General features: G+C 38.0%; 1 protein-coding gene across 1 annotated transcript; it reads left to right on the top strand.

Moving 5' to 3' along the window:
- The first annotated feature begins 944 nt into the window (after nucleotides 1-944).
- On the top strand, nucleotides 945-26388 carry NPC1 (non-specific phospholipase C1). Its single transcript, XM_077366219.1, has 3 exons — nucleotides 945-2141; nucleotides 25007-25183; nucleotides 25890-26388. Exons 1-3 carry the CDS (start codon nucleotides 1046-1048, stop codon nucleotides 26207-26209), a joined length of 1593 nt encoding a protein of 530 aa, XP_077222334.1. The 5' UTR covers nucleotides 945-1045; the 3' UTR covers nucleotides 26210-26388.
- Nucleotides 26389-27271: the final 883 nt, after the last annotated feature.

The following is a 27271-nucleotide window of genomic DNA, read 5'->3' as shown; positions in this document are numbered from 1 at the left end:
TTTTTGTTACAATTTTCTACAACTCTACTAATAATTTCTCGAATTTTATATACCAGTTTAGTCATGGAATCAGAACTCTATCAATATGTATTCAATAATAGGAATATATATACACACACACCTTCATCTAAGTATACTTATGACTCTTTTTGGGGAGTGATAAATCGACTCCCAAATATCTTAAATTGACTCCCAATGTGTCTGTCTCTCTCTTCTACGTTAGAGGAGAGAGACAGACACATTGGGAGTCGATTTATCACTCCCCCTCTTTTTTTGTAGGTAAGCTGCGACCTCAAGTTTGAAATACAAAGCCCCAATCATCGAGCAATCTCCCACTAGAAGAGGGGTGACCCAGGAAAAAGAGGCGAAGATATCACTTTCCCAATAATTTACTAACAAGCAAAGTGGTGACCCATGGCTGTTGACATTTTGTCTAAATGTGATTACCATGTCAAGAGTGTTTCAATCCTTCCTAATTTTAGGTCCCCTTCTCTAAATGTTGTAATTGTTTCCGATGAGCCGGGAACTATTTATGAAAGGTTGTAACCTTCTTATTTTCTATTAATATATCTGATCGGGTCCGCCTAACCCCAGCTTACCCAAAAAAAAAAAAAAAAAAAAAAAAAAAAAAGTGGTCCCCGTGTCGACTCGGACTATTCCCGAGTTCAACCTTTCGTTTTCCCTCACTAATGGAAAACAAGCTTGGTTCCTTTCAATTCACTTCACGCGGGCCCACACTCATCAAAAAAAAAAAAAATCCGGTTTTTTATACCCGGCATATGCCGCCCTTCGGTTGTCCTACTCCTATCCACCAATCCAATTTCAACCATTCTACAAAGGAACATGTTATATTGGCGCCATTTCTCACTCGGGACAGCCTTTTTTTATGTAAAAGAACATGCGACTCATAATTCATAAATACACTGAGGGGAGGGGTTGTCCCAAGTAGGAAAAGGGGCGAATATATACTTCCCTTCTACAAATACCAGAAGCTCTCTTTAGCCCTGGTATCTCTTCTCTTCACTTTTTCTCGGCAAACAGTCCGATGGCTTTCCGGCGACTCCTCTTCCTCCTCTTCCTCTTCCACCTCATAATCTCCTCCCATCCTCTCGAATTCAAGAAAAAAACAAAACACTCCATAAAAGGCCCAATCAAAACTCTAGTAATAGTAGTAATGGAAAACCGATCCTTCGACCATATGCTCGGATGGCTAAAATCCACACGCCCAGACATAGACGGCCTGATTGGAACCGAGTCAAACCGAGTCAACTCCTCCGACCCTAACTCACAGGAAATCTTCGTCTCTGACGACGCCTTCTACATCGATTCCGATCCCGGCCACTCAATCCAGGCCATCCGAGAACAGATCTTCGGATCGAACGACACGTCAGCAAATCCTGCTCCGATGAACGGATTTGTTCAGCAGGCCGAGAGCATGACACCCGGCATGTCAAAAACCGTCATGAGCGGATTCCGGCCCGAAGTTCTGCCGGTATTTACAACCCTCGCCGGAGAATTCGCCGTTTTTGACCGGTGGTTCGCGTCCGTACCCGCGTCGACTCAGCCGAATCGGTTTTATTGTCACTCTGCAACTTCTCATGGAGCCTCTAGTAATGTTCGTAAAGACCTAATCCATGGATTTCCCCAAAAGACTATTTTCGATTCGTTGGACGAAAATGGCCTTAGTTTTGGTATTTATTACCAGAATATCCCTGCTACTTTCTTCTTCAAGAGTTTGAGGAAGCTTAAGCATTTGGTTAAGTTTCATAATTACAAATTGATGTTTAATTTGCATGCTAAGTGGGGGAAGTTACCGAATTATGTTGTGATTGAGCAGAGGTACTTTGATGTGAAGGTTGATCCTGCGAATGATGATCATCCTTCTCATGATGTTGCGTTGGGGCAGAAATTTGTGAAGGAGGTTTATGAGACTTTGAGAGCGAGTCCGCAGTGGAATGAGACTGCGTTGTTGATTACTTATGATGAGCATGGTGGATTTTATGATCATGTGCCGACGCCGGTTTCGAATGTTCCGAACCCGGATGGGATTATCGGTCCTGATCCTTGGTATTTCAGGTTTGATCGATTGGGCGTTCGGGTTCCGACCATCTTGGTCTCCCCTTGGATTGAGAAGGGGACAGGTGAGACTTTTGGTGAATTGTTTTGAATGTGACTATTCTGTTTTTTGTTGTTTTTATTTTTGCTTAGGTGAATCTTTGAATAGAATAGTAAATAGTTTACTGTCGATTCTTTCTGTTCTTGGATAGGATTTTACATTTCTCAGATATTATTTATCAATTTTGCTCTGACTACTACAAATCGATTTGGATAGAGTACTTGGCTTTGTTTTCTAACCTATTTTTTGTTATTCAATGTGTATTTATCCCCTTTTTTATTGTTGGTGATGTGAAAATGAGAAAGTGTTGTTTGTTATTTCGATTTTGGTTGCCTGTTAATGGTTGATTGAAGAACCAGAAAATGGTTTAGGTTATGACTGGGGTTTCCTCACGTCTTTATCATAGATTTTAAGTTTGATTTAAGCTTCTATGAACTGCAAATTGATTTAATGGTCTTACTCCTTAGTTTGGTCATTTCTCTCTTTACTTCACTTTGGAATGTAGTACTGTTGTTAACTATGTAGATTGAACTATCTGTGAACCCGGTAACTATTATTTCTCTAGCAGGATGCTATGGTGTGGATATTTAATATGCTTAGTTTTTTCCCTTTTTCTTCCTCTATTTTTTGTTGGATTTGGCCATATTCGCCTGGATCTAATTCTAGAACCATTTATTCTTGTCTATGCTTAGAATGTTTTCAGAACATGATTTGTGTCTCCCATTGAGTTTCCATTTGAGTGTTGAAGGAGACAATGTTTTTGATAGATTTGATTACTTGCAACTTTGAACTCTTAATTGTGCTTCATTTGGATAAAAGCTGAAGTAGCATATAGAATCTTCTTTGAGGTAATGAATGAAGCACAAAAATAGTCCGGTCACAGCTGGGGGTTTCAGGTATTGTTCTAAGTTCTAACTCTAAGGCCAATTGGAAAACTTAACGGACCACAGATGGGAAATCATCTCTCATAATCTCGGGTGTCTACCTATTGTGAAACCTAGAGAGAGCCAACTTTGGGTCCTCTGCATCATCAAAAGGGACCATCGGCTCATCAAACTGACTCTTGTAGCCGGCCACAGACATACTGCCCTGGCGAAGGGTGAGCAGCTGATTCGTGAGGCGATCTTTATAAGTCACTGGAAGATACTTCTCTTTCAATTTCTCCTAATTTCATCCCAATAAATTATTAGATAATGTCACATTTTGTGGTATTGGCATTCTACATTGGCCCAATACAATTTGGAGTTTTGGACTTACTCATAAGTTTCATATTTGTAAATTTAAACCGTCGGGTATTGGACATTTTATACCATTTATAGTATTGGTCCATGTCTGATATCAAGTCTAGGAAACCTTGGGGTCAAGTCTACCATCAAAGGAAGGTACCTCAACTTTAACCATTTTGTGTGATGTCACCCGTAAAGCCGTGCCCATGCAAGTTGTATTTATAATTTTGGGTATCCCAGTCTCCTTCCTCACTAAGCGGTGAGTGTGGAACCTGGGGAAAGGGGATATCAAGGAAGTCTAACATCCTTCTTGTGCTCAAATAGATTATTGGGAAAACGTGAGTCTAGGAAAACCATGGGGTCAAGTCTACTATCAAAGGAAGGTGCATCCAAGGTTTTGAAAATCGGAATTGAATCGTAAATCGTAACAGGTTCGAATCGTAAATCGGATCGTAAGTCGTAAGATTTTTTCAGATTTATATATAAAATGAGAAAAAATATTAAAAATATATAAAAAAGGTTAAAAATAAGAATAAAATGTGTAGTTACCTATTTTCCATTTGAAACTATTAAATTAAATATAAAATTCCATGATTAGTAATCCGAAGCACAAACAATATTCAACACACTATAAATTACTAAACAAAGCACAAACTGTATTCGTCATATAATAAATCATTATATAATTTATAACAACGGTAAACAAAGCACATACTCAAATCTATAATAACCATCATACAAGGAAATGTCAGCAATAGAACAAGCATTTGAAATGATTTTCATTTTGAAATCACAATCAGTTCTCAAAATCCAAAACGGACAGAATCGTAAAAATCGTAAAAAGAATCGTAAAAATCGTAAAAATTGCACGATTCAAAGTCGAATCGTACTTGAATTGTAAGATTTTTACGAAAAAAAATCTTCGTCCGATTTGAGTCGTTCAACCCACGAATCGATTTGAATCGTAAGATTCAAATCGTAAATCGTAAGATTTTAACAACAGATGGTGCATCAACTTTAGCCTTTTGTGTGATATCACCCGTATGGTCATGCCCATGCAAGTTGTATTCGTGTTTTTTGGTATCATAGTCTGCCTCCTCACAAAGTGGTGGGTGTGGAACCCTGGGGGAAGGGGATATCGAGGTGGTCTAAGATTCTCCTTGTGCTCAAATAGATTATTGGGAAAAGGTGAGTCTAGGAAAACCTTGGGGTCAAGTCTACCATCAAAGGAAGGTGCATCAACTTTAGCCTTTTGTGTGATATCATCCGTACGGTTGGCCTATGCAAGTTGTATTCGTGATTTTCGATATCCCAGTCCGCTTCCTCACAAAGCGGTGGGTGTGGAATCCTGGGGAAGAGGATATCGAGGAGGTCTAACATTCTCCTTGTGCTCAAATAGATTATTGGGAAAAGGCGAGTCTAGGAAAACCTTGGGGTCAAGTCTACCATCAAAGGAAGGTGCATCAAATTTAACCTTTTGTGTGATATCACCTGTACGGTCGTGCCCATGCAAGTTGTATTCGTGATGTTGGGTATCCCAATTTGCTTCCTCACAAAGCGGTGGGTGTGGAACCCTGGGAAAGGGGATATTGAGGAGGTCTAACTTGCTCCATGTACCCAAATAGATGGTTTGGAAAATGTGGAATTTTTTTCCTTTTGCACTGAGTTTCTCCTTATAATTCTTACACTAGGAGGTTTGCTATTGTTGGCATGAGAGGCATTCTCATTCTCCTTAGTGTTAGTGCCATTCTCCAACACTACTACATGTGCCTCAAATTTTTCTTGGCGTGTGATGGTCTAGTTTAGCATTTATACAATTGGTCGGGGTTTTGGGGTTCTGATGGTGATCCCATGTGGTAGTGAGTTCCACTACTGGTGGGCATGTAAGTGGGGAACTAAGTGTTCATAACATAAATAATTGAATCATGGGAAAAAAACAAATAGGAGCTAAATCATTTGACAGATTTTCATATTAAGGCCCTGTTTGTTTTGGATTAAAGCCCATATGCACCCATATTAAGTATATTTATTGTATGGTGATTATAGTTCTCAAAATCCAAAAGAAACAAGGCCTAAATCATTTCAATGATTTCTATATTTAAATCACAATCAGCTCTCAAAATCCAAAAGAAATAGGCCTAGATCATTGAAATCACAACCAGTTCTCAGAATCTAAAATAAAGAGAAAAAAATAATTGAAAAGGGAGAAAAAGACCCATGAAATAGACAAAAATAAAATGGCAAAGATATGCTGAATTAGCCGTTAGATGTCCCTGCTTATTTTGGATTTTGAGAAACAACTGTGAGTCCAATCAGTTCTCAGAATACATATCAAACATGACCTAAATCATTGCTGAAATAGGGGAAAAAATCCTGTGATAGGAAAAAAAGCCCGTGGCCTACTTTTTTGGTAAGAAGTACGAAGGATGGAAAGAGGAGAAGGAAAGAAGAGGAGAAAAAGGAGGAGTAGAATAGAGTTAGGGTTATCTTTACTTGTTTTTTTATGTCATAAGTCAAGACGAGGAGTTTATATACGATTTATTTCTAATAGTAAAGGGCCCGTCACAGGAAAAATAAGCAAAAAAATATTGTAAAAATTGTAAAAAAAACATTAAAATCACATGATTTTTACGGAAAACGATTCTTCCTTCCGATTTGAATTGTTCAGCCCTTGATTCAATTTGAACCGTACGATTCAAATTGTGAATCATATGCTTTTAACAAATATGCACTCTGTTGGTTTGGAGTAGGATGTTTCAAAGATTTGGGCTTGAATGGGTCTTTCCTGCTCACTTGATGGATGTTGTTGGTAGCTAGAGTTTTTCCCCTTGGCGGAAGAAAGGCAAGATGCTCTAGAAGTTATCGCTATTGGCTACGATCTGGTCCTTATGGAAGGAAAGAAATGCTCGAGTGTTTAAGGGGGTGAAGAGAAGCCCTCTTCACAGTTCTACTATGGCGATAGCTTTGACTATCGCTTAGGCCAGAGCTCTCCCGAGTTTTAAGTTTGTTTCTGCTCATGATCTTTGGTATGGTTGGAGAGAGGTGTGTTCTAGTAGTGATTGTGAGAAGTTGGGTGGCCCGCAATGGACACCTCTGCCATTTGGGTTACTCAAACTCAACTTTGACGGTTCTAGTTTCTGTAATCCTGGAGTCTCGGGGGTAGGAGGTCTTCTTAGAAATGCAGAGGGGGTTACAGTGCGGGCCTTTTCCGGCCCAATTGGTTTTGCATTCTATAGTGAGGCAGAAAGAAGGACGGCCCTGCAGGGCATAAGGCTAGTGGCGTCCATTGACTTGGACAAGCTTATTGTGGAGGAAGACTCCCTTAACATCATAAGGTGTGGTTAAAAAGAACTAAACCTGTCCCTTGGAGATTTGGGAGTTGGATGGACGAGATCAGGGACCGCATTGGAGGGGCAAATAAAACCTTTCAGCATGTGAAACGGTCTGCCAATGAGAAGGCAGACAAGCTTGCTAGGGAGGGTGCAGGAAGTAAGAGCTTGGGCTTTTTGATATTTTTCCACCGTGATGTTTTTGTTTCTTTTTGTTCCCTTGTATTTTCCTTTTCTTCGCCGTTTTTAGTGGTCCAGCTTGGCCGACTTTGTATATTCTTCTGCTTTTATTAATGATATCTTACCATTCAAAATTCAAAAAAAAAAAAAAAAAAACTATGCACTTGGTTACATTCAAGGTTTCATATTTCGGTTTTGGAAAGCATTTCGGTCCTCACCGAAACCAAAATTTTTGCCGAAATTTCGAAATTTCTGGCGAAATCCACAAACCCAAATAAAATAATAATATTTTATTTGATAGAAAATTTCGGTAATTTCGGCTTGCTGAGATTTCGGGAAAGTATTAAATAATTAGAAAAATCTAGATTTTTGGGTGAAATTCCTTAAATTTCGGCTGAAATTTCTGGGAAAAGAAAATTTTGGTCCAAATTTATAAATTTCGAACGAAAAATTGTAACGTTTCGGGTATCTACAATTTCGGTTTTGGGGTTGACTGAAACCTGAAATTTCGGATATCGGTCGAAATTTAAAACCTTGGTTACATGCACTGTTGCAGATGTCTGATAGTTTAGTAGTACATACGAAATTTACATGTACTTCATATAAATATTTATGCATAATACATGTGTGACATTTCACGTGCAGTTCACATAAATATAATTATCTTTATCTAATACATTACAGATAGAGTATACCACTATTACACTAAAGATTTTGGTTTAAGCGTGTCGGTCGTTTCGGTTTCTATTTCAGTGGGATGGAAATGTTATCGGTCGTTTCGTGTCAGTTTCAGTGGAAATTTAAAACCATGAGAAAGAAACATTATAATTCTCCACTTTTCAAAATTTGATTCACCCTTCGAAGTCATCAAGGTGAATTTCTCACCAGTCATGTGAAAGGTGTAGTTATCTAAGGGTACCATATAACACCGCACATTATCTTTGTACTTGTTTCATATAAAAACTTATATGGTTGTGGCGGATGTGCTTCCATCTTCAAGTTGAGCCTTTTCACTACCTCTTAAGAAATCACATTCTTGCAACCTCCTGAATCTATGATAAGATTGGCTCTATGTCTTCTAATAGAACACAGGTTATTGACTATCTTATGTCTCAACTAATGTCCTTCCTCAGGAGTGTAAAAAAGTCTCCTACTACCAAGCAAGGACCATGAGAGACTTCATAAACTACATTACCCTCCTGTTCTGGATGACTGCCATTACCTTCATCAAATTTTCTTCATATACTTTTCTCCGATGCCTTCTCTTGCCCCTTCTTGTGCTGGGAGCTTTTTTTCGAGATAAAGCCATAAAGGCCATTCAGTTGAAATTTGTCCTGCCTCTCCACATCGGAAACACTTAACATTGGGTGTATTAGGGACTGTTTTGAATGAAGTTCCTTTTGGAACAATAAAAATATTATTGTAGGGTTTAGCGGGATGGAAGTACCTTGATTCGGACCTTGCTGATGCCCATCAGAGGCCAAAGAGAAATATGATCTATTGCTGCCCAAAAATAGAGGTCTAAATGACACCCTCTTTTGAATTTCTATAAATGCTTGAGCATTTACCTGGGCCTCAGAAACAATCCCAAAAGTATAGATGCGTAAAGCATCATGAATAAATGGATAAAGCCGCTCAAGTACCTTGCAATTAAATGCTTTTGGGTGTCTCCCAACCGATTTTGAACAAACAATTTATAGAACTCCTTCATATATTGAGCAACTGTCTTGATACTTTGGTTAAGCTTATAAAATCGCTTGTATTAAGTTTGTCTAAAATTAAAAGGTAGGAATTCCTCTTCTGTCAATTTCTTCATCTCCTCCCAAGTAGTAATCGGTGGCTATAACAACAACCTCGACGACCGAGATGGTCTTGAGCCTTTGAGCCTTTGAGCCTCAATGCAACCAATAATACCTTTTTTATGCATTGGTACCTCCTTGTAATTCACAACTTATTCCACCATGTTGTTTTTTAATGGTGAAGCATTTCATTAATAGAAAAAGGAGGGGGAAAAAACCTTGACCGAGATGGTCAGTACAAGGAGAAAGAAAAGAGGAATAATACAGAAGAACGTGACCTCTCATGTAGGGAGAAAATCAAACATCTCTTACATGCTTATAGGAAATGGAAGTACCCTCACTCGGTTGTGGATCTCATCGAAGCAATGTGCAAATTTCCATGGAGGGGTATGACTCCCCTTCAACCCCATGATAACATTGAGGGAATCTCCCTCAGCAATCAGCTTATCTAGGTTGGTACTCTCTATGATCCTCATACCCCGGAGAGCCGCTCCCACCTCTACGTTGTTGGAGTCCGCTATTCTTCTTCCACCATGTTTATCCAGTTAGGATACTCGTTGACTTTTAATTCTCAATGAAAGAATTTCAATCTCAATCCTGTTCTCACGTCGATTATTCTCTTGTAGAATACGATTCGTGGTCTGAAATTATTGTTGCGGGGGGACCGATAGGGCGAGGGTTGATATATGCGATTTACCTCTTCTTCAGTTCTGTCCATCTCTAAATGTTCCGATGCACCTACATTTTGATGCATCTCTTGATTATACTTGATTCGAGTAGGAGTAGCACAAGGGAAGTAAGGAAGCGAAAGCTAGATTGACTCTAAAGTAGTAGCTGTACTTGCCTTTTTCTTAGAGTGGATTGAGGAAGAAGTGGAACTCCGATTTCTTATTCTTTTTTTCCAATTCATATTAATGAATCACCCAAATTCCTCTCTCCTCCTTCATCTCGAGGTGATGCTTCTTTCTTTAGTGTTGAATTAATTCAATAGTTCTTTCTTCTTTTTGCTAAATTAATTCCATGGCCTCCTTGTTTTTTTTTTTTGGTTATTTTAAAAATCATGACCTGAGGGCTTTTTAGGATCCATCCTGGCTTTGATACCATTTTATGATAAAACGTTACAAAAAATTACCAAAATTCGGTGGGTAACTTTTGGTTATAGATTTTATCAAAAGAATCTAGATCTAGATTCTATATAGAAATAAATTTCACTAGAAAATCGATCACATCATTCTTTTGAAAATCTTACGATTTACAGTTTGATTTACGATTCTTAGGCAAAACGATTTGAATCCCATGATTGAATCTTAATTTGTATGAATCTTACGATTTTTTATTGAATCTTACGATTCGATCGTAAATCGTACGATTCATACGATTTATGCGATTTATCCAAATTAAGTTTTGTATAAAAGAAAATAAGTTTCTTTCAAAAGACCTCATTTCCTTTCTACATTACAAGAAGCCTTTGAAATCCCTCTCATTAGAAGGAAGAAGACAGAGGAGGAGTAGGACATTGAACGAATCGAACCAGTCGAGCACAAAGAATTTGTTGAGGGCATTACTCACATCGAGGTGGGAGTCGAGGTGGGAGACTACCATAATAAGGACAACATCGATTCTCATCTTTTATGATTGATATTTGTCATTTGATGTTTGAGACTTTGAGAATTGATATGATCTTGTGTCTTTTTTGAAGATTATTAACCAAGATGCATGGTTTTGGATGAGAATTAGATGATTAGTATGTGTCAAGCTTGTCAGCAAACAATTTGTATTACGATATTGAATGCTAATCATGGTAGTTTCTGTTTGAATTAATGAATTTGGATGAAAAATGAATAATTGGCTATTTTTCTTCTTTAATTTATTTATAATTTTTTATTATACATATTTTTTTATATTTTTGAATGAATCTTACGATTTACGATACGATTTACAATCCGATACGATTCAACCTCGATTATGATTTACGCTTCAATTCTGATTTTCAAAACATTGGATCACATAACTCACCTTTTGTGGCAAACTCTCCCAAATGATGAAATTGATGTAAGCGATCAAGGATTTGGTTGATTATAATCGTAATCGGATCCGGAGAAAATTCCTGCAAAATCAACAATAATCTTCGATTGGAATTTCCTTCAAGAAAAACCCATGAACAAATAGAACAACCACAAAACTGATGTTAAACCTCTTTTTTCCTCATCTTTATTCAATACCATAGTTGCCAGAGTGGGAAGCAAGTGCGAGAAGTGTTGCGGGAAGCAAGTGCGAGAAGTGTTGCGGGAAGCAGAAGCGAGAGGTTTAGGAAAGTGAAAATGCGAGAAGTGAAAAGTTATACAGAAAGAAAAAGGAAACATGTGGGAAGTGTCATTGAAAGTCAATATAAAGTCTGTAATAAGTCTCATTGGAAGCGAACAAGAAGTATACAAAAAGATTAGGGTTGTAGTAGGTTAGAAAGGTTAATGTAGGTGAGGATCACAAGCAATAAAGAAGTATTCGCAGTTGATTAGAATTACAAGTTTTAGGGAGTTATAGTTTCACATGTTTTACTCTTGTAGATGTAATGTTAAGTTTTTAGAAAAAAGATCCACAAAGTTTCATTTGAGATGATTTTTTAAGCTTTAAATACTATTTTTTTAGGTATTATAGTTTCATATGTTTTACTCATGAGGATTTAATGTTAAGTTTTAAAAAAAGAATCCACAAAGTTTCATTTGAGATGATTTTTTAAGCTTTAAATACTATTTTTTTTTAAAAATAAGCTCCTTTCACATCAACAAAAGGAGAAAACCCATTTTTTTTTAATGGCGAGGAGAAAACACACTTTTAGAAAACAGTAATCATCAAAATAGGAAGTTTCCATTTCAAAAACAAAATATCAGAAGTTTGCTCTTAACTGAGAGGAAACACGTAGGGAGCGTATGGGAAGCACGACGAATTTAGCTTCCGAATCAAGTTTCAGGGGAAGCGAGCTTTTAAACTAGTGAAAACAAACTCCATCTAGACATTGTAGTTAATTTTCAAAAAAAAAAAAAAAAACTCTTTTAAAACTAGTCCCAATACACTGACACACACACACACACGCATATATATATATATATATATATATATATATATATATATATATATATATATATATGAGGAAAAGGATTGTACCATTCAAAAAAAAAAAAAAAAAAAAGGATTGTACGCTCGAGCGTACTAAGCTTATGGTACGCTCGAGTGCCCCAATCACATGGGTCCCACATTTTTTGTGGTGATCCAAAGCATTCATTTGCAAGGCCCTATCATAGATAGGGTGTGTACCAAAAATCAGCTCCATTGAATCATCCTAACCCCTCCAAAAGTGGAGAGCAAAAATGGGCAGATTTGTGGTCTGTCCATTTTGCCCTCCACAAATGGATGGGTTAGGATGATCCTATGGAGCTGATTTTTGGTACACACCCCATCTATGTAAGGGCCTTTCAAATGAATGCTTTGGATCATCTTAACAAAGTGAGCCCACATGTGATTGGGCACTCGAGCGTACCATAAGCTTGGTACGCTCGAGGGTACAATCCTTTTCCTCATTTATATATATATAGCAGAAGAGAAAAGGAGAGAATTATTTGAATTTTTCCCAAAATTCAATGAGAATTACACATCACTTTTTTTGACTTTTTTTTAACGAAGGCACCCATTCAATCCACATATTTTCAATCCTACCCCCTCCTTTATGCTTTTTAACAAAGGCACCCATTAAAGCCACATAATTTCAATCCTGCCCCCCTCCGTGATGCTTTTTTAATTATGGAAACCTCTATAGATTGGAGGGCTAGGAAGCCTATGGAAATGATTTTACGGGCACAACCTATTGATGTTGTGTTCCATCACATGGACGGTTTGGATCAACCTATGATGTGGTCCGTACAATTCTTTGTCGGCCCGTACATCGCACAGGGTTTTTTACTAGTGTGTGTGTGTCTATATATATATATATATATATATATATATATATATATATATATATATCTACTACTATATAGCTAGAGAAAAAAGGAATTTCTTTTCTTTTTCGGTGAGATTTACACCTCAACATTACTCTTTTACCATTAACCCCTTTGCTGATATCTAACATCTATCTCTATGAGAAATTATTTGAGGGTAAAATCGTAATCTACATACGAAAAGTACCGACCCACGGTGCTTGTCTATGACAATTACGAAAAAAAACTACCAAGAAGAGATAAAGACATGACAATGACGAAAGAACTACTTTATATTACTCATGCAGGACACGTGCAAAATATTGACGGATTTTGGGCACCTGAAGAGGAACAACAATTATGGAAACCTCTATCGATTGGAGGGCTAGGATCAACCTATGGAAATGATTTTACGGGCACAAGCGATTGATGTTGTGTTCCATCACATGGACGGTTTGGATCAACCTATAACTCGCCATAGATTGGAGAGTTCGGATCAACCTATGAAAATTATTTTTGGGGCACAACCTATGTAGGCAGTGGCCCATCTAATGGACGGTTTGGATCATCCTATGGTACGGGTCATACCGTACATTTTAATAAAGTGAGGAATGCAATCATCAAAATACGGTGAGTAGTGCCATTATAAAATATGGTAGTGAGGACATTATATATAATTTGAAACCATCGTTGTTACTTGGATGTTCCCACGCGGGTCGGATTCAACCCGAATTTGGGTTGGGTCGGGTTAAGCTTTTTCGCAAATCGGGTTGGGTTGGGTTGGGAAAAATCAACCCGAATTGGAAATCGGGTCGGGTCGGGTTGGGCTTCGGGCAACCCGACCCGACCCGAAACCCGAATTTGGGTTCCATCTGAAGAAGTTCTGTATATGTGTTTTTCTTTTTCAACATTGAAATAGTCTCCACAGTCCACAATGGACGGTTTGGATAATCCTATGGTGCGGGCCATACCGTACTTTAATAAAGTGAGGAGTGTGATCATCAAAATATAGTAGTGCGGATAACATTTTCCTTTGTTAATTGTTAGTCCCTGTTTGGTTTGGATTTTGAGAACCGATTGTGAGTTAAAAACTGATTATTGGTGACTCACTATTGGTTCTCAAAATCCAAAATAACACTGCTTGAGTTGAGGTGGTCGACAATTGATACCATATCAAATCGGGTCAACCCAACCCGAATTGGAAATCAGGTTGGGTCGGGTTGAGGAAATTGCAAATCGGGTTGGGTCAGGTTGAACCCAGTCGGGTTGGAAATCGGGAACTACTTTTCTTTATTCACTATGTGCGGGTCAAATTACGGAAAGTTTGATATTACGAATGCAGGACACCTGTAAAAATATTGACGAATTCTGGGCACCTTAAGAGGAACAACAATACGTGCGATGCACGTGCTGACAAAGAACTGTACGGACCACATCATAGGTTGCTCCAAACCGTCCATGTGATGGAACACAACATCAATAGGTTGTGCCCGTAAAATCATTTACATAGGCTGATCCTAGCCCTCCAATCTATAGAGGTTTCCATAATTAAAAAAGCATAAAGGAGGGGGTCAGGATTGAAATTATGTGGCTTTAATGGGTGCCTTTGTTAAAAAGCATAAAGGAGGAGGTAGGATTGAAAATCTGTGGGTTGAATTGGTGCCTTTGTTAAAAAATGTCAAAAAAAGTGATGTGTTATTCTCATAGAATTTTGGGAGAAATTCAAATAATTCTCTCCTTTTCTCTTATGCTATATAGTATATAGAACTATATAGAAAACTATTTCTACACACAAGTGTAGATAAGTTATCTACACACTAAGCTTAAAATACAGTGGGGGCCCACATTGTTTGGGTGATCCAAAGCATTCATTTGATGGGCCCTCCCATAGATAGGGTGTGCCCAAAAAATCAGCTTCATAGGATCATCCTAACCCTTCGAACCGTGGAGGCAAAAAATGGACAGATTTGTGAAGGTTTATACATGTCCATTTTACCTCCACAAATCGTAGGGTTGGGATGATCCTATAGAGCTGATTTTTTGTGGACACCCTATCTATTGGAGGGCCAATCAAATGAATGGTTTGGATCACACAAACAATATGCCCTCCACTGTATTTTAAGTTAATGAGTAGATAACTTTTCTACACTAGTGTGTAGAAACCGTTTTCTCTCACACACACACACACACATATATATATATATATATGAGAAAATGGTTCCTACAAACGTTTGCAAAAGCAGGGTGGGGGCCCACATTTTTTGGGGGTCCAGGGCATTCATTTGGAAGGCTCTTCTATGGATAGGGTGTGGCCCAAAAATCAGCGCCATTGGATCATCCTAACCTTGCCATTTGTGGAGGGGAGAAACATGGACACACAGTGTCTGTCCATTCCTCGCCCCCCCGCCCTCCCCACCTTTGATTGGGTTAGGACAATCCAATGGGGCTGATTTTTGGGCCACACCTTATCCATGGAAGGGCCTTCCAAATGAATGGTTTTGATATATATATATATATATATATATATATATATAGAGAGAGAGAGAGAGAGAGAGAGAGAGAGAGAGAGAGAGAGAGAACGGTTTCTACACACTAGTGTAGATAAGTTATCTACACACTAGCTTAAAATACAATGGGGGCCCCCATTGTTTCGGTGATCCAAACCATTCATTTGATGAGCCCTCACATAGATAGGGTGTGCCCAAAAAATCAGCTTCATAGGATCATCCTAACCCTTCTAACCGTGGAGGTAAAAAATGGATAGATTTGTGAAGGTTTATACACGTCCATTTTACCTCCACAAATCGTAGGGTTGGGGTGATCCTATGGAGCTGATTTTTTGGGCACACCCTATCTATGTGAGGGCCAATCAAATGAATGCTTTCGATCACCCAAACAATGTGGCCCCCACTGTATTTTCAGCTAGTGCGTAGATAACTTATCTACACTAGTGTGTAGAAACTGTTTTCTCATATGAGACTCTCTCTCTCTCTCTCTCTCTCTCTCTATATATATATATATATATATATATATATATATAACCTCTCTAGCTTCTGCTCCTACGTAGTTATAATAGAATTAGAATTCCTTGTTATGGTTCATGTTACTCTTCACCAATTTCAACAATGATTGACCCTACCAAACTACATTATAAACGTAGACTGCTGACTTTACCTAACAATGGTCCCGATTCAGTAACTTAACAGCAGAAATAAACAAAATAAAATAGTAACTAAAGGAAATAAAACTATTGCATCACATCATATTGCGCATCCGTTGCATCAAGCAACTTCCTCATGAACAATAGCCTTGAAGTGGGCCCCATCACCATCAAGACCGTCTACAGGAACAATATTCTTGCTGACTTTCTTTGTCTCATGTTGTGGCTCCAATCTTGGGTCACGGACAACAGCTATGTGAGATTGTACTACATCAAAATCTAATAGCAAAGTGGTGGATCGTAGTAATTAAAACAATTTGAAATTGGAATCCAAAGCCTTCCATTTCAAGATATTGTAAGTTGTAACAAGTGGTTGCAGGGCTTTTCTCTTGATTGTAAGAGAATATGACCTGATTATTTATTATACTGATTGTGGTGAAACAAACATTTTATTCCACTCAATATCACCAGAAGGCGGAAATTACTTGGCATGTTTCCTCACACAGTCAATTTGGTTGCACGTTCTATGTAATCTAGGTCATTTTACTTCTTGATAAGAAGGAAAAGATAATTAGCCTACCTCGTGGTGCATTTTTATCACTGTACGAAAATCAACTTTCTTACAAGATAAATGAGTAATATTAATATTCAAACATCACTAAATACCCTTTATTCATTTATCTATTCAAGCATCACTAAATGCTCTTTATTCGTTTGTCTACTCAACTACTCTTCCATCTACGCTGTTTTAATCATCAATTCATCGCAAGTTAATGATCCAAATAAGTTAAACTGATATTTAATATATGTTTTGTGTTGTACACAATCGTGGAGCACAGACCTACAGTGTTTGATTTCTTGTGATATTTATGTAACACTGACCTGCAATGTTTTATTTATTGTGACTTTTATGCCTTTGTATAGTGGTCCCTTGTTTTTATTTGAACCTAAAATATGTTACAGCTAGACATGCAAATTTTCACTCCCATTTGTAGTGCTCTGAATGCCATTGCCATAGTTGTAAACATACTTAGGACAAGGTTAGCTTCACCTCTTTCTCAAACACCGGAAATAATTAATGTTTGCTTCCCTTGCTTGGTCAAATTGTTTTAATGTAAAACAACTTATTCAAGACCGACACTACTCACATGATCCTAGCACACGTGGATGAGTCATATGCCATGATCAGGTCTTCCAAGCTGAGACACTTCATGCATGAAAAAGCTTTCAAAGCATGCTGGCCTCTCCCGGATTGAAGAACCCATGGCCCCATCACCACTTACATATAGCATCCACCTAGATTGGACCAAGGAGGTCTCCCATGGATGCACATTACATATGATAATCATAATTGAAATTCCAAGGGTGGTCCCGAGTACGGCAACTTATGAGGAGAGAGAAATTAGGTTACTAACAAGTTTTAATTCTTTTGAAAACTCAAACCCAATTTTGGAAATTAAGAGATCAACAATAAAATTCAAGCACACAAGTTAAATCTAATGTGCAAATGCAAATAAAGAGCAAGAGTAAGAGAGATTGCATCCGAGATTTAAAGTGGTTCGGTCCTCCAAACGCGAGGCCTACTCCACTCCACCAACCAAACCCGTTGATGGCTTCACTATGTGATCTTCTTAACTTCGGCGAAGATCGGTGCCGATTACAAATTCCGATTACCTTTAACCTTGGTGGCAATCTTCACCACGGAGAGTGGGCTACGCTTCTCCGAACACTCGCCCGATACAAGTTCTTGATAAGAAAGAAAGAACAAAAAAATCCATCACAAGGGTTTACAAAGTGTAGAAGATGTACAAATTGAGCCTATGATCCGAATCCTAATCTTTAGAGAATCAGAGGCATAATCAAGTTTGGTTCACTCTTTGGATGTTCAAATGAAGTTTTAAAGTTTTAGGATTGATCATTTGAATGTTTGGAATGCCCATATATATAGGAAAACCAAAATATGACCGTTCAATGGCATTGTTGTAATTCCAGGAAAAATCGCAACGGCTAAAAATCCGACCGTTGTAGTGTTCTCGGAGTTCCGAGAAAAACTCTCAGAGTTCCGGGAATACACACAGAAGATGAAAAAAAGTCTACTGGACCATTTCTCGGAGTTCCGAGAATTTATCTCGGAGTTCCGAGAATTTATCTCGGAGTTCCGAGAATTTATCTCGGAGTTCCGAGAAGCCTATTTCATGCAAATTTTCACTTCTGTTTTTGGGCTTCCAATTTTACACCAACTTGGGATTGTTATGAGGGTTCCACATAGTTGGAACACCACAAAGACAATCACTTATATATTTAGGGTGTTTGTTTATTTGCTTAATTATGCCTCTAAAATCTAAAACTAAGATTGGATCTTTTACAATCTAAATATGACTTGGTCTTCAATGGATTCTTCAAGTCTTCATTTGTCTTGGATTTCGATGTCTTTGGCCTTCATGATGTGGTCCAATGAGATCTTCTTGGCCTCAATCCAAGCAATGTTGTCTTAGCACCAATGTGATCTACAACTTAGACAATCAAACACATTAGTGATCATAAATCACTTGTGTATTGGAATCATCAAAATAAGATGGGAATACCAATCTCCCCCTTTTTGATGATGACAAGCACAAGAGATTTTCCAATAAAAGCATTCATATTTTCCTTACACTAGAATTCTCTCCCCCTTTGGCATCAATCAAAAAGATTGGGGTAAAAGAGAAACAAAGGGATGAAATATTCAATTTAAAGCTCCCCATTTTTCAAGGAAAAAGACAAACTTAGAACTCCCCCTATTTAGAATTTTTATTCAACATAAGAGGGGATATTTTAATTATCCATAGAGAGATATTCAATTTTAGAGCAAGCCCCTAATCTAAGCACATATGATGAAAATCATATGGGGGCTTTGAGAACCCAAGTTTTCTTGGTTCCACCATTATCCCTAATCTTAGATGCACATTGGAATTGGTAATGACCATTTATTCCACAATAATGGCATCTAACATGAGGGCTAGATACGCTAGTCCTATCATATGCATGTTTAGGTCTTTGACTAGTCTTCTTTAAGATTATGTCAATAATTTTGTCACCATTTAAGAATCCATGGAGACATAATCTTAACCTTTCATTTTCATTATGAAGATGGGTTATTTGATTTAGAAAATCATTAAATTCATCTTCATAAGATTTGGAAGAGCTTGCCACAATTTGGAGTTTTGCAATTTGGCAAGTTTTCTCATCCAAACAACCCTTAAGGGTTTCAATCTCAAGTTTAAAATTTTCAAGTTGTGCTTGAGATTTGGAAGAAGATTCATTTTTCAAAAAATTAAGTTCATTTTCTAATTTTGAAATGGATTTCTTTTGAACTTTATTTTTAGAAATTTGAGAGTGCAAGGTTGAGCACAAATCATCATATGATATTTTTTCACTATCACTACTAGATGAATAACACGAGGGGTTAGAGTTTACCTCATCTTCATGGGTGAGTGCCATGAAGCAAAGATCATCTTTCTTTTCTTCCCCTTCGCTTGAACTCTTTCCCGAGGTGCTAGTAGCATCCCATCCGGCATCAAGAGCCTTATGTTTTTTCATTCCTTCTTTCCCTTGTATTTTGAGGAAGATGACTTGAGAAGAGGACAATTCGGTCTTTTGTGTCTGGTCTTCTTGCAATTATAGCACCTTATTCCTCCTTCTACTTCACTTTCTTCTTTCTTCTTCGGTTTATCATTTTTATGTTTCTTTCTCCATAAGCTTTTAAATTTTCTTAAAGCTTCTTCTTCATCGCTATCCGCCTCGCTAGAGGATGATGAGTTCGCTTTGGAAGCTTTTAGAGCTAGAGATCGACTCTCTTTTTCTTTCTCTTTCGGCTTCTTCTCCTCTTGTCGGCTAGTGAGGAGCATCTCATGGGTGATGAGAGATCCTACAAGCTCCTCCATGGTTAGCGTCTTGAGATTTTTTTATTCTTGTATGGCGGTTACCTTTGGATCCCAATATGGAGGAAGAGACCTAAGCAACTTACTCACAAGCTCATCAGTAGGATAAGATTTACCAAGATTTGCTAATTCATTAGAAATTTTAGAAAAACGGGTATACATTTCGGAAATGCTTTCGTTTTGATCCATTCTAAACATTTCATATTTGCTCTTTAACAAGTTTATTTTGGAATCCTTAACTTGAGATGTTCCCTCATGGGTAACGGCAAGTGTATCCCAAATAACCTTGACGGAATAAAAAAGAGCAACTCGATTAAACTCCTCCGTAGATAGGGCGCAAAACAAAGAATTTATGGCTTTGTAATTTAAATTTGCATGCCTTTTTTCTACGACATTCCATTCTTCAAATGGTTTGGAAGGCAACATGTATCCATTTTCAACAATGTGCCAAAGTTCCACATCTATCGAAAGAAGATAGATGCACATCCTTGTCTTCCAATGTCCATAATTGGACCCATTAAAGAAGGGAGGTCTAGTTGTAGAATGGCCTTCCGGAAGTCCGGTTCCATTTCTATCCGCCATTTCACAATTAGAAAGTTGCCAAAGATCTTATGATTTTTCCCTTGTTGAAATTTTTAAGGAAAATTTTCCAAAGATTTATAGAAAAGAAAATCTTTTAAGAGCCTTTGCTCTGATACCAAGTGAAATTCCAAGGGTGGTCCCGAGTACGGCAACTTATGAGGAGAGAGAAATTAGGTTACTAACAAGTTTTAATTCTTTTGAAAACTCAAACCCAATTTTGAAAATTAAGAGATCAACAATAAAATTCAAGCACACAAGTTAAATCTAAAGTGCAAATGCAAATAAAGAGCAAGAGTAAGAGAGATTGCACCCGAGATTTAAAGTGGTTCGGTCCTCCAAACGCGAGGCCTACTCCACTCCACCAACCAAACCCATTGATGGCTTCACTATGTGATCTTCTTAACTTCGGCGAAGATCGGTGCCGATTACAAATTCCGATTACCTTTAACCTTGGTGGCAATCTTCACCACGGAGAGTGGGCTACGCTTCTCCGAACACTCGCCCGATACAAGTTCTTGATAAGAAAGAAAGAACAAAAAAATCCCTCACAAGGGTTTACAAAGTGTAGAAGATGTACAAATTGAGCCTATGATCCGAATCCTAATCTTTAGAGAATCAGAGGCATAATCAAGTTTGGTTCACTCTTTGGATGTTCAAATAAAGTTTTAAAGTTTTAGGATTGATCATTTGAATGTTTGGAATGCTCATATATATAGGAAAACCAAAATATGACCGTTCAATGGCATTGTTGTAATTCCAGGAAAAATCGCAACAGCTAAAAATCCGACCGTTGTAGTGTTCTCGGAGTTTCGAGAAAAACTCTCGGAGTTCCGGGAATACACACAGAAGATGAAAAAAAGTCTACTGGACCATTTCTTGGAGTTTCGAGAATTCTCGGAGTTCCGAGAAGCCTATTTCATGCAAATTTTCACTTCTGTTTTTGGGCTTCCAATTTTACTCCAACTTGGGATTGTTATGAGGGTTCCACATAGTTGGAACACCACAAAGACAATCACTTATATATTTAGGGTGTTTGTTTATTTGCTTAATTATGCCTCTAAAATCTAAAACCAAGATTGGATCTTTTACAATCTAAATATGACATGGTCTTCAATGGATTCTTCAAGTCTTCATTTGTCTTGGACTTCGATGTCTTTGGCCTTCATGATGTGGTCCAATGAGATCTTCTTGGCCTCAATCCAAGCAATGTTGTCTTAGCACCAATGTGATCTACAACTTAGACAATCAAACACATTAGTGATCATAAATCACTTGTGTATTGGAATCATCAAAATAAGATGGGAATGCCAAGGTGGAAACCATTGGGCTTACAATAATTATATTACATAATATAATAGCAAGAGCTGATATTTACACTACTATATGACACTCTGCTTTTTATTTGAAACTCTTTTACTCATTGGGAATTGTAGCAGCCAATGGAAAAGCTAGAAACGAAAGACCGATTTATCCATCAAATGAAGAGGTGTCAACATCAGTTTACTTATGTTGAAAGCTGAGAGATCTCTAATCTCTCAAAATAGGATCAAACATGATATGCAACCAACGACAAGATAAGATGCAATAAACGCAAATACACAAAGAAGAATACAAGGTTTACGTGGTTCGGCAGTGTGCCTACGTCTAAGGGAGAAGAGTTTCTCTGTTTTGATTAGGGTTACAAACTCTCTTTTCTTTGCTATCGGCCAAGAAACATGCAAAAGACCTCACACTCTGTACCCTAATTTGTGACTTATACATTACTGTCTCTATATCAAGAAATTACCGAAATACCCTTATAGCGCAAACCAAAAATCATCAAAGTTAGCTCGACCAGCGTGAGTCTCACATATTAGTTTGGTAGGTGAGGAATCACTGCTAGAATACATGGCATCTGCACGACAACTTATAACCTATGATTTGTGGACACGGACACGAGTGTCGCATGTCGACATGGACACACAGGACACGGCAAACTCCCAAAAGTTAGAAATGGGGACACGGCTAACATAGAAAGTATACATGATGCAACAACCAATATTAGCAGTACATTTAAAAGTGTCCAAAGGAGTGTCGACACGGGTGGACACACGTGTCGTGTCAGACACGGCAGGACACGTGAGTCCACAATAAATTCAAAGTGTCGGCTAAATCATAGCTTATAACATAAGCCCACACATGTTTCCCACACATCTCATGACCTTGATGATTTTTGATAAACGGAATTGAAATAAAAGGATGCAATTGAAATGCTGCAGCTTGTAATATAAATATGTAATATTCTCCGGAAGGAAAACTTCAAGTTGTTCTTTATACAGTGCATGATAATGTTGCACTTAGGAACCTTACCCTTTTATACTTCATTTTCTTGTTACGGATACATTGTCTTGTTTGCCCTTGCCTTGAGTAATGTACACTATACTAGAACAATCGTATGCATGGGTAAAACATAATTCAACATGCAAGCTGCTGGAAATCAGGAACATGATCTCTCTCATTTTTATCATGGCTCACATGTCTGGCTTTTAGATTTCGGAGCCAATAACATGCATGTAGGCTGCAGCTTGTAATATAAATATGTAATATTCTCCAGAAGGAAAATCAAGTTGTTCTTGTTACAGTGCATGATAATGTTGCACTTAGGAACCTTACCCTTTTATAATTCATTTTCTTGTTACGGATACATTGTCTTGTTTGCCCTTGCCTTGAGTAATGTACCCTATACTAGAACAATCGCATCCACGGGTAAAAAATAATTCAACATGCAAGCTGCTGGAAATCAGGAACATGATCTCCCTCATTTTTATCATGGCTCACATGTCTGGCTGGTAGATTTCGGAGCCAATAACATGGATGTAGGATTTTAGCATTTTTAGTTATGTCATTTTGATCGTAGTCGGCCTTTGGACCCCTTTGTGTTGCTAGTCATTTGTGTGCCAATTTTTCTTTTGCACTTGTCTGTGGGTACGTTATGCTACTAAAATCTTGATTGTTGGGCGCGCACACACTGGTAAATTGACACAAATGCTTCAAGAAGCAAACTACAGGTACAAAGTTGGTGCACTTTTATGATTCAAAAAAAAAAAAAAAAGTTGGTGCACTTTACTTGAATACACTTACAATCCATGGCTCCGTAACTACTTTTAGCGGTAAATCTTCAAAAATATCATTGAGTTCATGCTACATGCACTACCATATGCAATTCCCAGCCACTGAAGAACTTCAGTAGTGTCAAGTGTTCATGCTTAAAAAAGTACATTGCAGTAGTGCCCGAGTGCTACCATGTAACATAACTAGTTATTTGAATGCAGGGTTCTGAGCTACTTTAATTTTATCTGAGTCAATTGACTTTTTTTCGCTGACTAATTCTTATATGTTGGGGATTGTATGTTTATGTGGCGTCATGGACTTTTCTTACATGTTAGGGGTGTATCTGGACATGTTTTGAGTTGCAATATATGCTACTGAAGTGCTCCAGTTAGTTAAGTATGTATCTGGGAACCTTTCAAAAAAAAGTATGTATCTGGGTCATTCTGTAAACCAAAGGTATTCTCTAGGTTCACCGTTTGTCATCAAAGCTTGAGCAAAGTTGTCGTATATTGCTAATGCAACTTTTGTTAGATGTAAATGGCTAGTGGCCCTATCATTCAAAAAAAAAAAAAGCTAATGAATTGACTTTTCTTAAAGGTCTGTTGACGAACCAGGTTTGACTCTATCCCTAAGCATCAGTACTTTTTACTGTTTTTTTCAAAAGCCCCATCAAGTTGCCCAAATAGTATATGGGCCCATCTACCATGTTTGGAATTCACCTTTAGACGGGAACACGTCACGTTTATTGATTTGAAAATCATGCTAATAGTGGTTGTTTCCATCTTGATTTCACTGGGCATGGGACAAATCCCTCATGAACTGTGTAAAGCAGACTAAGCAAACTGAACAATGACCAAGGTACTATCTTTGAGAGAAGTCATGGTTTGTTCGTAAGAGCTAAGTTTGATGCCGTGCATGGTCATGTGCCGTGTACTATCAGTCTATCAGGACTTTTATGTTCTCCATTATTCTATTGGAAGTTTTTTGTTATCCATTATTCCATTGGGAGTTTATTGTTTTAAACAGAGGACTTGAATTCAACACTGGCAACCCACATCAAATGATACGCTGTTCTGGGTTTATTCGTGGGTTATTCGATGTGGCCCCCTACTTAAGAATTGAGTAGTGATATAATTGCTGAGGTGAAAAATATCACTTCGTACTGTTGTTTACATTTTGCTGTTTATCTATGTAACTTTTGACTTGGGAGCTAGATTTGTTCCCTATGTTGTTTGGGTTTAAAACCGAGATGATTTTTCTAGACAGGTCCATGTGAAAGTGATTAATGGTTCTTTACATACATCCATATTATACATGTCCTTCCTCAACACAGTAAAAAATATAGGAACCCTTTTCCATTGCCCGGGATTGAACCTTGGTCACCTTGCTGAAAGTTGCATATACTAACCAGACTAGACAAAAATGGATTTTTAAATGACTGGACTTTTGATGACTTGGTCTGAAACCTGTGCAAGTGGATTCAGAGTCCTAATATGTATTTTTAATTCTTTTAAACTTTTGCTCACACTTACAATTTCCCATGCTAATAATATAATTTGACTTCAAGATATAATTGATGTTACAACTTGAATACTATATGGTGGTATCCTCACATTTTAATTGTTTCGTGCAGTGATCCATGAGCCCAATGGGCCGACTCCTCATTCACAATATGAGCATTCATCTATCCCTGCAACAGTGAAGAAGCTTTTCAATCTAAACTCAAATTTCTTAACAAAGAGGGATGCCTGGGCTGGTACCTTTGAGAGCCATTTCAATCTCCGCAGCACTCCACGTGGAGATTGCCCAGGTTCATATCATTCTCTCAATCCACTCTCAAGCATATTGCGCACCATTTTGATCTAACACATAACAAAAACATCATTTATGTACCATCTTATTTCCTTACTAAGCTTGTGACTGAATGTGCTCTTATCTCGAAATGTAGAAAGTGATATGTTTATGGAGCTGATTCAATCTCAGTTTATTAGCAATGTTCTGAAAATCAAAACCTTAATTGTAAGAATGCTTTGGTAAAAAATTGAATTGTAAAATTCGATTCATAAGTGGCACATCCTTTAACAGAATCGTTTTGTATTGTTACAGAAATTTCTAAAAATCTAGAAAAAATAAAAGAGATACGATTCGATTAGCTCTTAACTTTCAAAATCTATTTAGTTTATTACCTTCCATGGCATTCCTCTGTAGTATCGAACTCTGTATAGAGCAAGCAGAACATTCAGACAATGAAAGAGGTGAATCATTGCTTGTTTCCTGCAGACCCATTTCCCCACCCTTTAAAACAACTAACGTTGAGACTATATGCATTTATCTTTTGGCAATTTGTGTTTGATTTTTGTCAAAGTGTTGAAATTTGAATTCTAAGTTGTTTTGGATCATAAATAACAGAGGTATTAACAATGTTACTGTGAGGTGACCATGTGGGATTTCTGCTGGTCTTTTCTCCTTTGCAATCTATTGATGTTTGGACTTATGCCATTGTGGCCTGTCTGCAGAAAAACTCCCAGAAGTCGAAAGATCATTGAGGCCTTCAGGGCCAAAGGAAGACGTCTCTCTTTCTGAGTTTCAGATAGAGCTTATTCAACTCGCATCTCAGCTTAACGGCGACCATGTCCTTAATACCTATCCAGACATTGGTAAGACCATGACAGTGGGTCAAGCCAACCAGTATGCTGAGAATGCCGTGGCAAGGTTTATGGAAGCCGGAAGGGCCGCCCTAAAGGCGGGAGCAAATGAATCTGCCATTGTTACTATGAGACCTTCCCTCACAAGCAGGACAACAGGTTCTTCTCCTTCTTACTTGGAAAGCAGTTGATTTTTCTCTTAACTTAATTTGCATATATACTGTATATATATTTACAGGATTCACTTTAGGTCTGTATTATATATTTGACCCTCTTAAAAGGGGACTGTATTATTTGAGATGGAATGCTTGCCTCTCATAGATAAAATACGACTTATATTGGTGACTTAAAACCCAGATTCCTTTCTCAAGATGGGTCTCTTGAAGTGATTAAACACATTTTATCATGTTTTCAAGTTTAAAGGTGAGTTTATGCTCTGTAGCCGTCCAGTTTAGTGGCACAATAAATGAAGGGTTTGTAAACTGCTAATGTTACGTTTGCTTAGCTTCATCTTTTTCTTTCATCTAAGGGCACATTTGGCTACCATGAAATTTCTTTTTTCATGATAAATCTGTCTCCAAGTGGAGATGAGGGTAAGAGGAAGAAGCGCCCTTGATTGTATCCACTTTATTAAGTGCAACGGAATTTACTTTCTCAATCCATTTTAAAATTTTACGAAAATGACGTGGATCCAACAAGCCTTTTCCGGCTGTTCATGCAAGGGCGCCCTTGCATCTATCATTCCTCGAGGCTGAAGCTTCTAAAATCAGGAAACATTAAACAGGAAACTAGTGTCTGATGAGAAGTGGCTAAGAAATAAGGAAACAATAACCCTACTCAAAATAGGAATGAATGTTTCCTGATATTTAGCTAAGGGTGCAACTCGGGTTGGTTTGGGTTGACGCCAACGCCTAACCCAACCCGAGATAGCATTCCCCCAAACCTAACCCAACCCAACCCAACCTGACCCGAGTTGCACCCAACCCAACCCAACCCGGTCATCAGGTTGAGCATGGTCCACCCTAACCCAACCTGCCTCTAAATTTCTCAACCTAACCCAACCCATCTAACCAAAATCGGGTTGGGTTGGTTTCGGTTCACCTTGGGCCAAATAGAAAAATGCAATAACCCATAGAAAATCAAGATAAATTAGAAGACAGAGGTCGGGTTGGGGCTGGGTTACCAAGGCCTCAACCCTAACCCAACCCCCGTCTAAATTTCTCAACACTAACCCAACCCATCTAACCAAAATC

The sequence above is a fragment of the Tasmannia lanceolata genome, unplaced genomic scaffold (assembly GCF_043159265.1).
Source record: "Tasmannia lanceolata isolate RefF3 unplaced genomic scaffold, GAP_Taslan_0.1 ptg000023l, whole genome shotgun sequence".
Classification (NCBI taxonomy): domain Eukaryota; kingdom Viridiplantae; phylum Streptophyta; class Magnoliopsida; order Canellales; family Winteraceae; genus Tasmannia; species Tasmannia lanceolata.
Note: the sequence above shows the minus strand (reverse complement) of the source record. Positions and strands in the feature narration are given on the sequence as shown.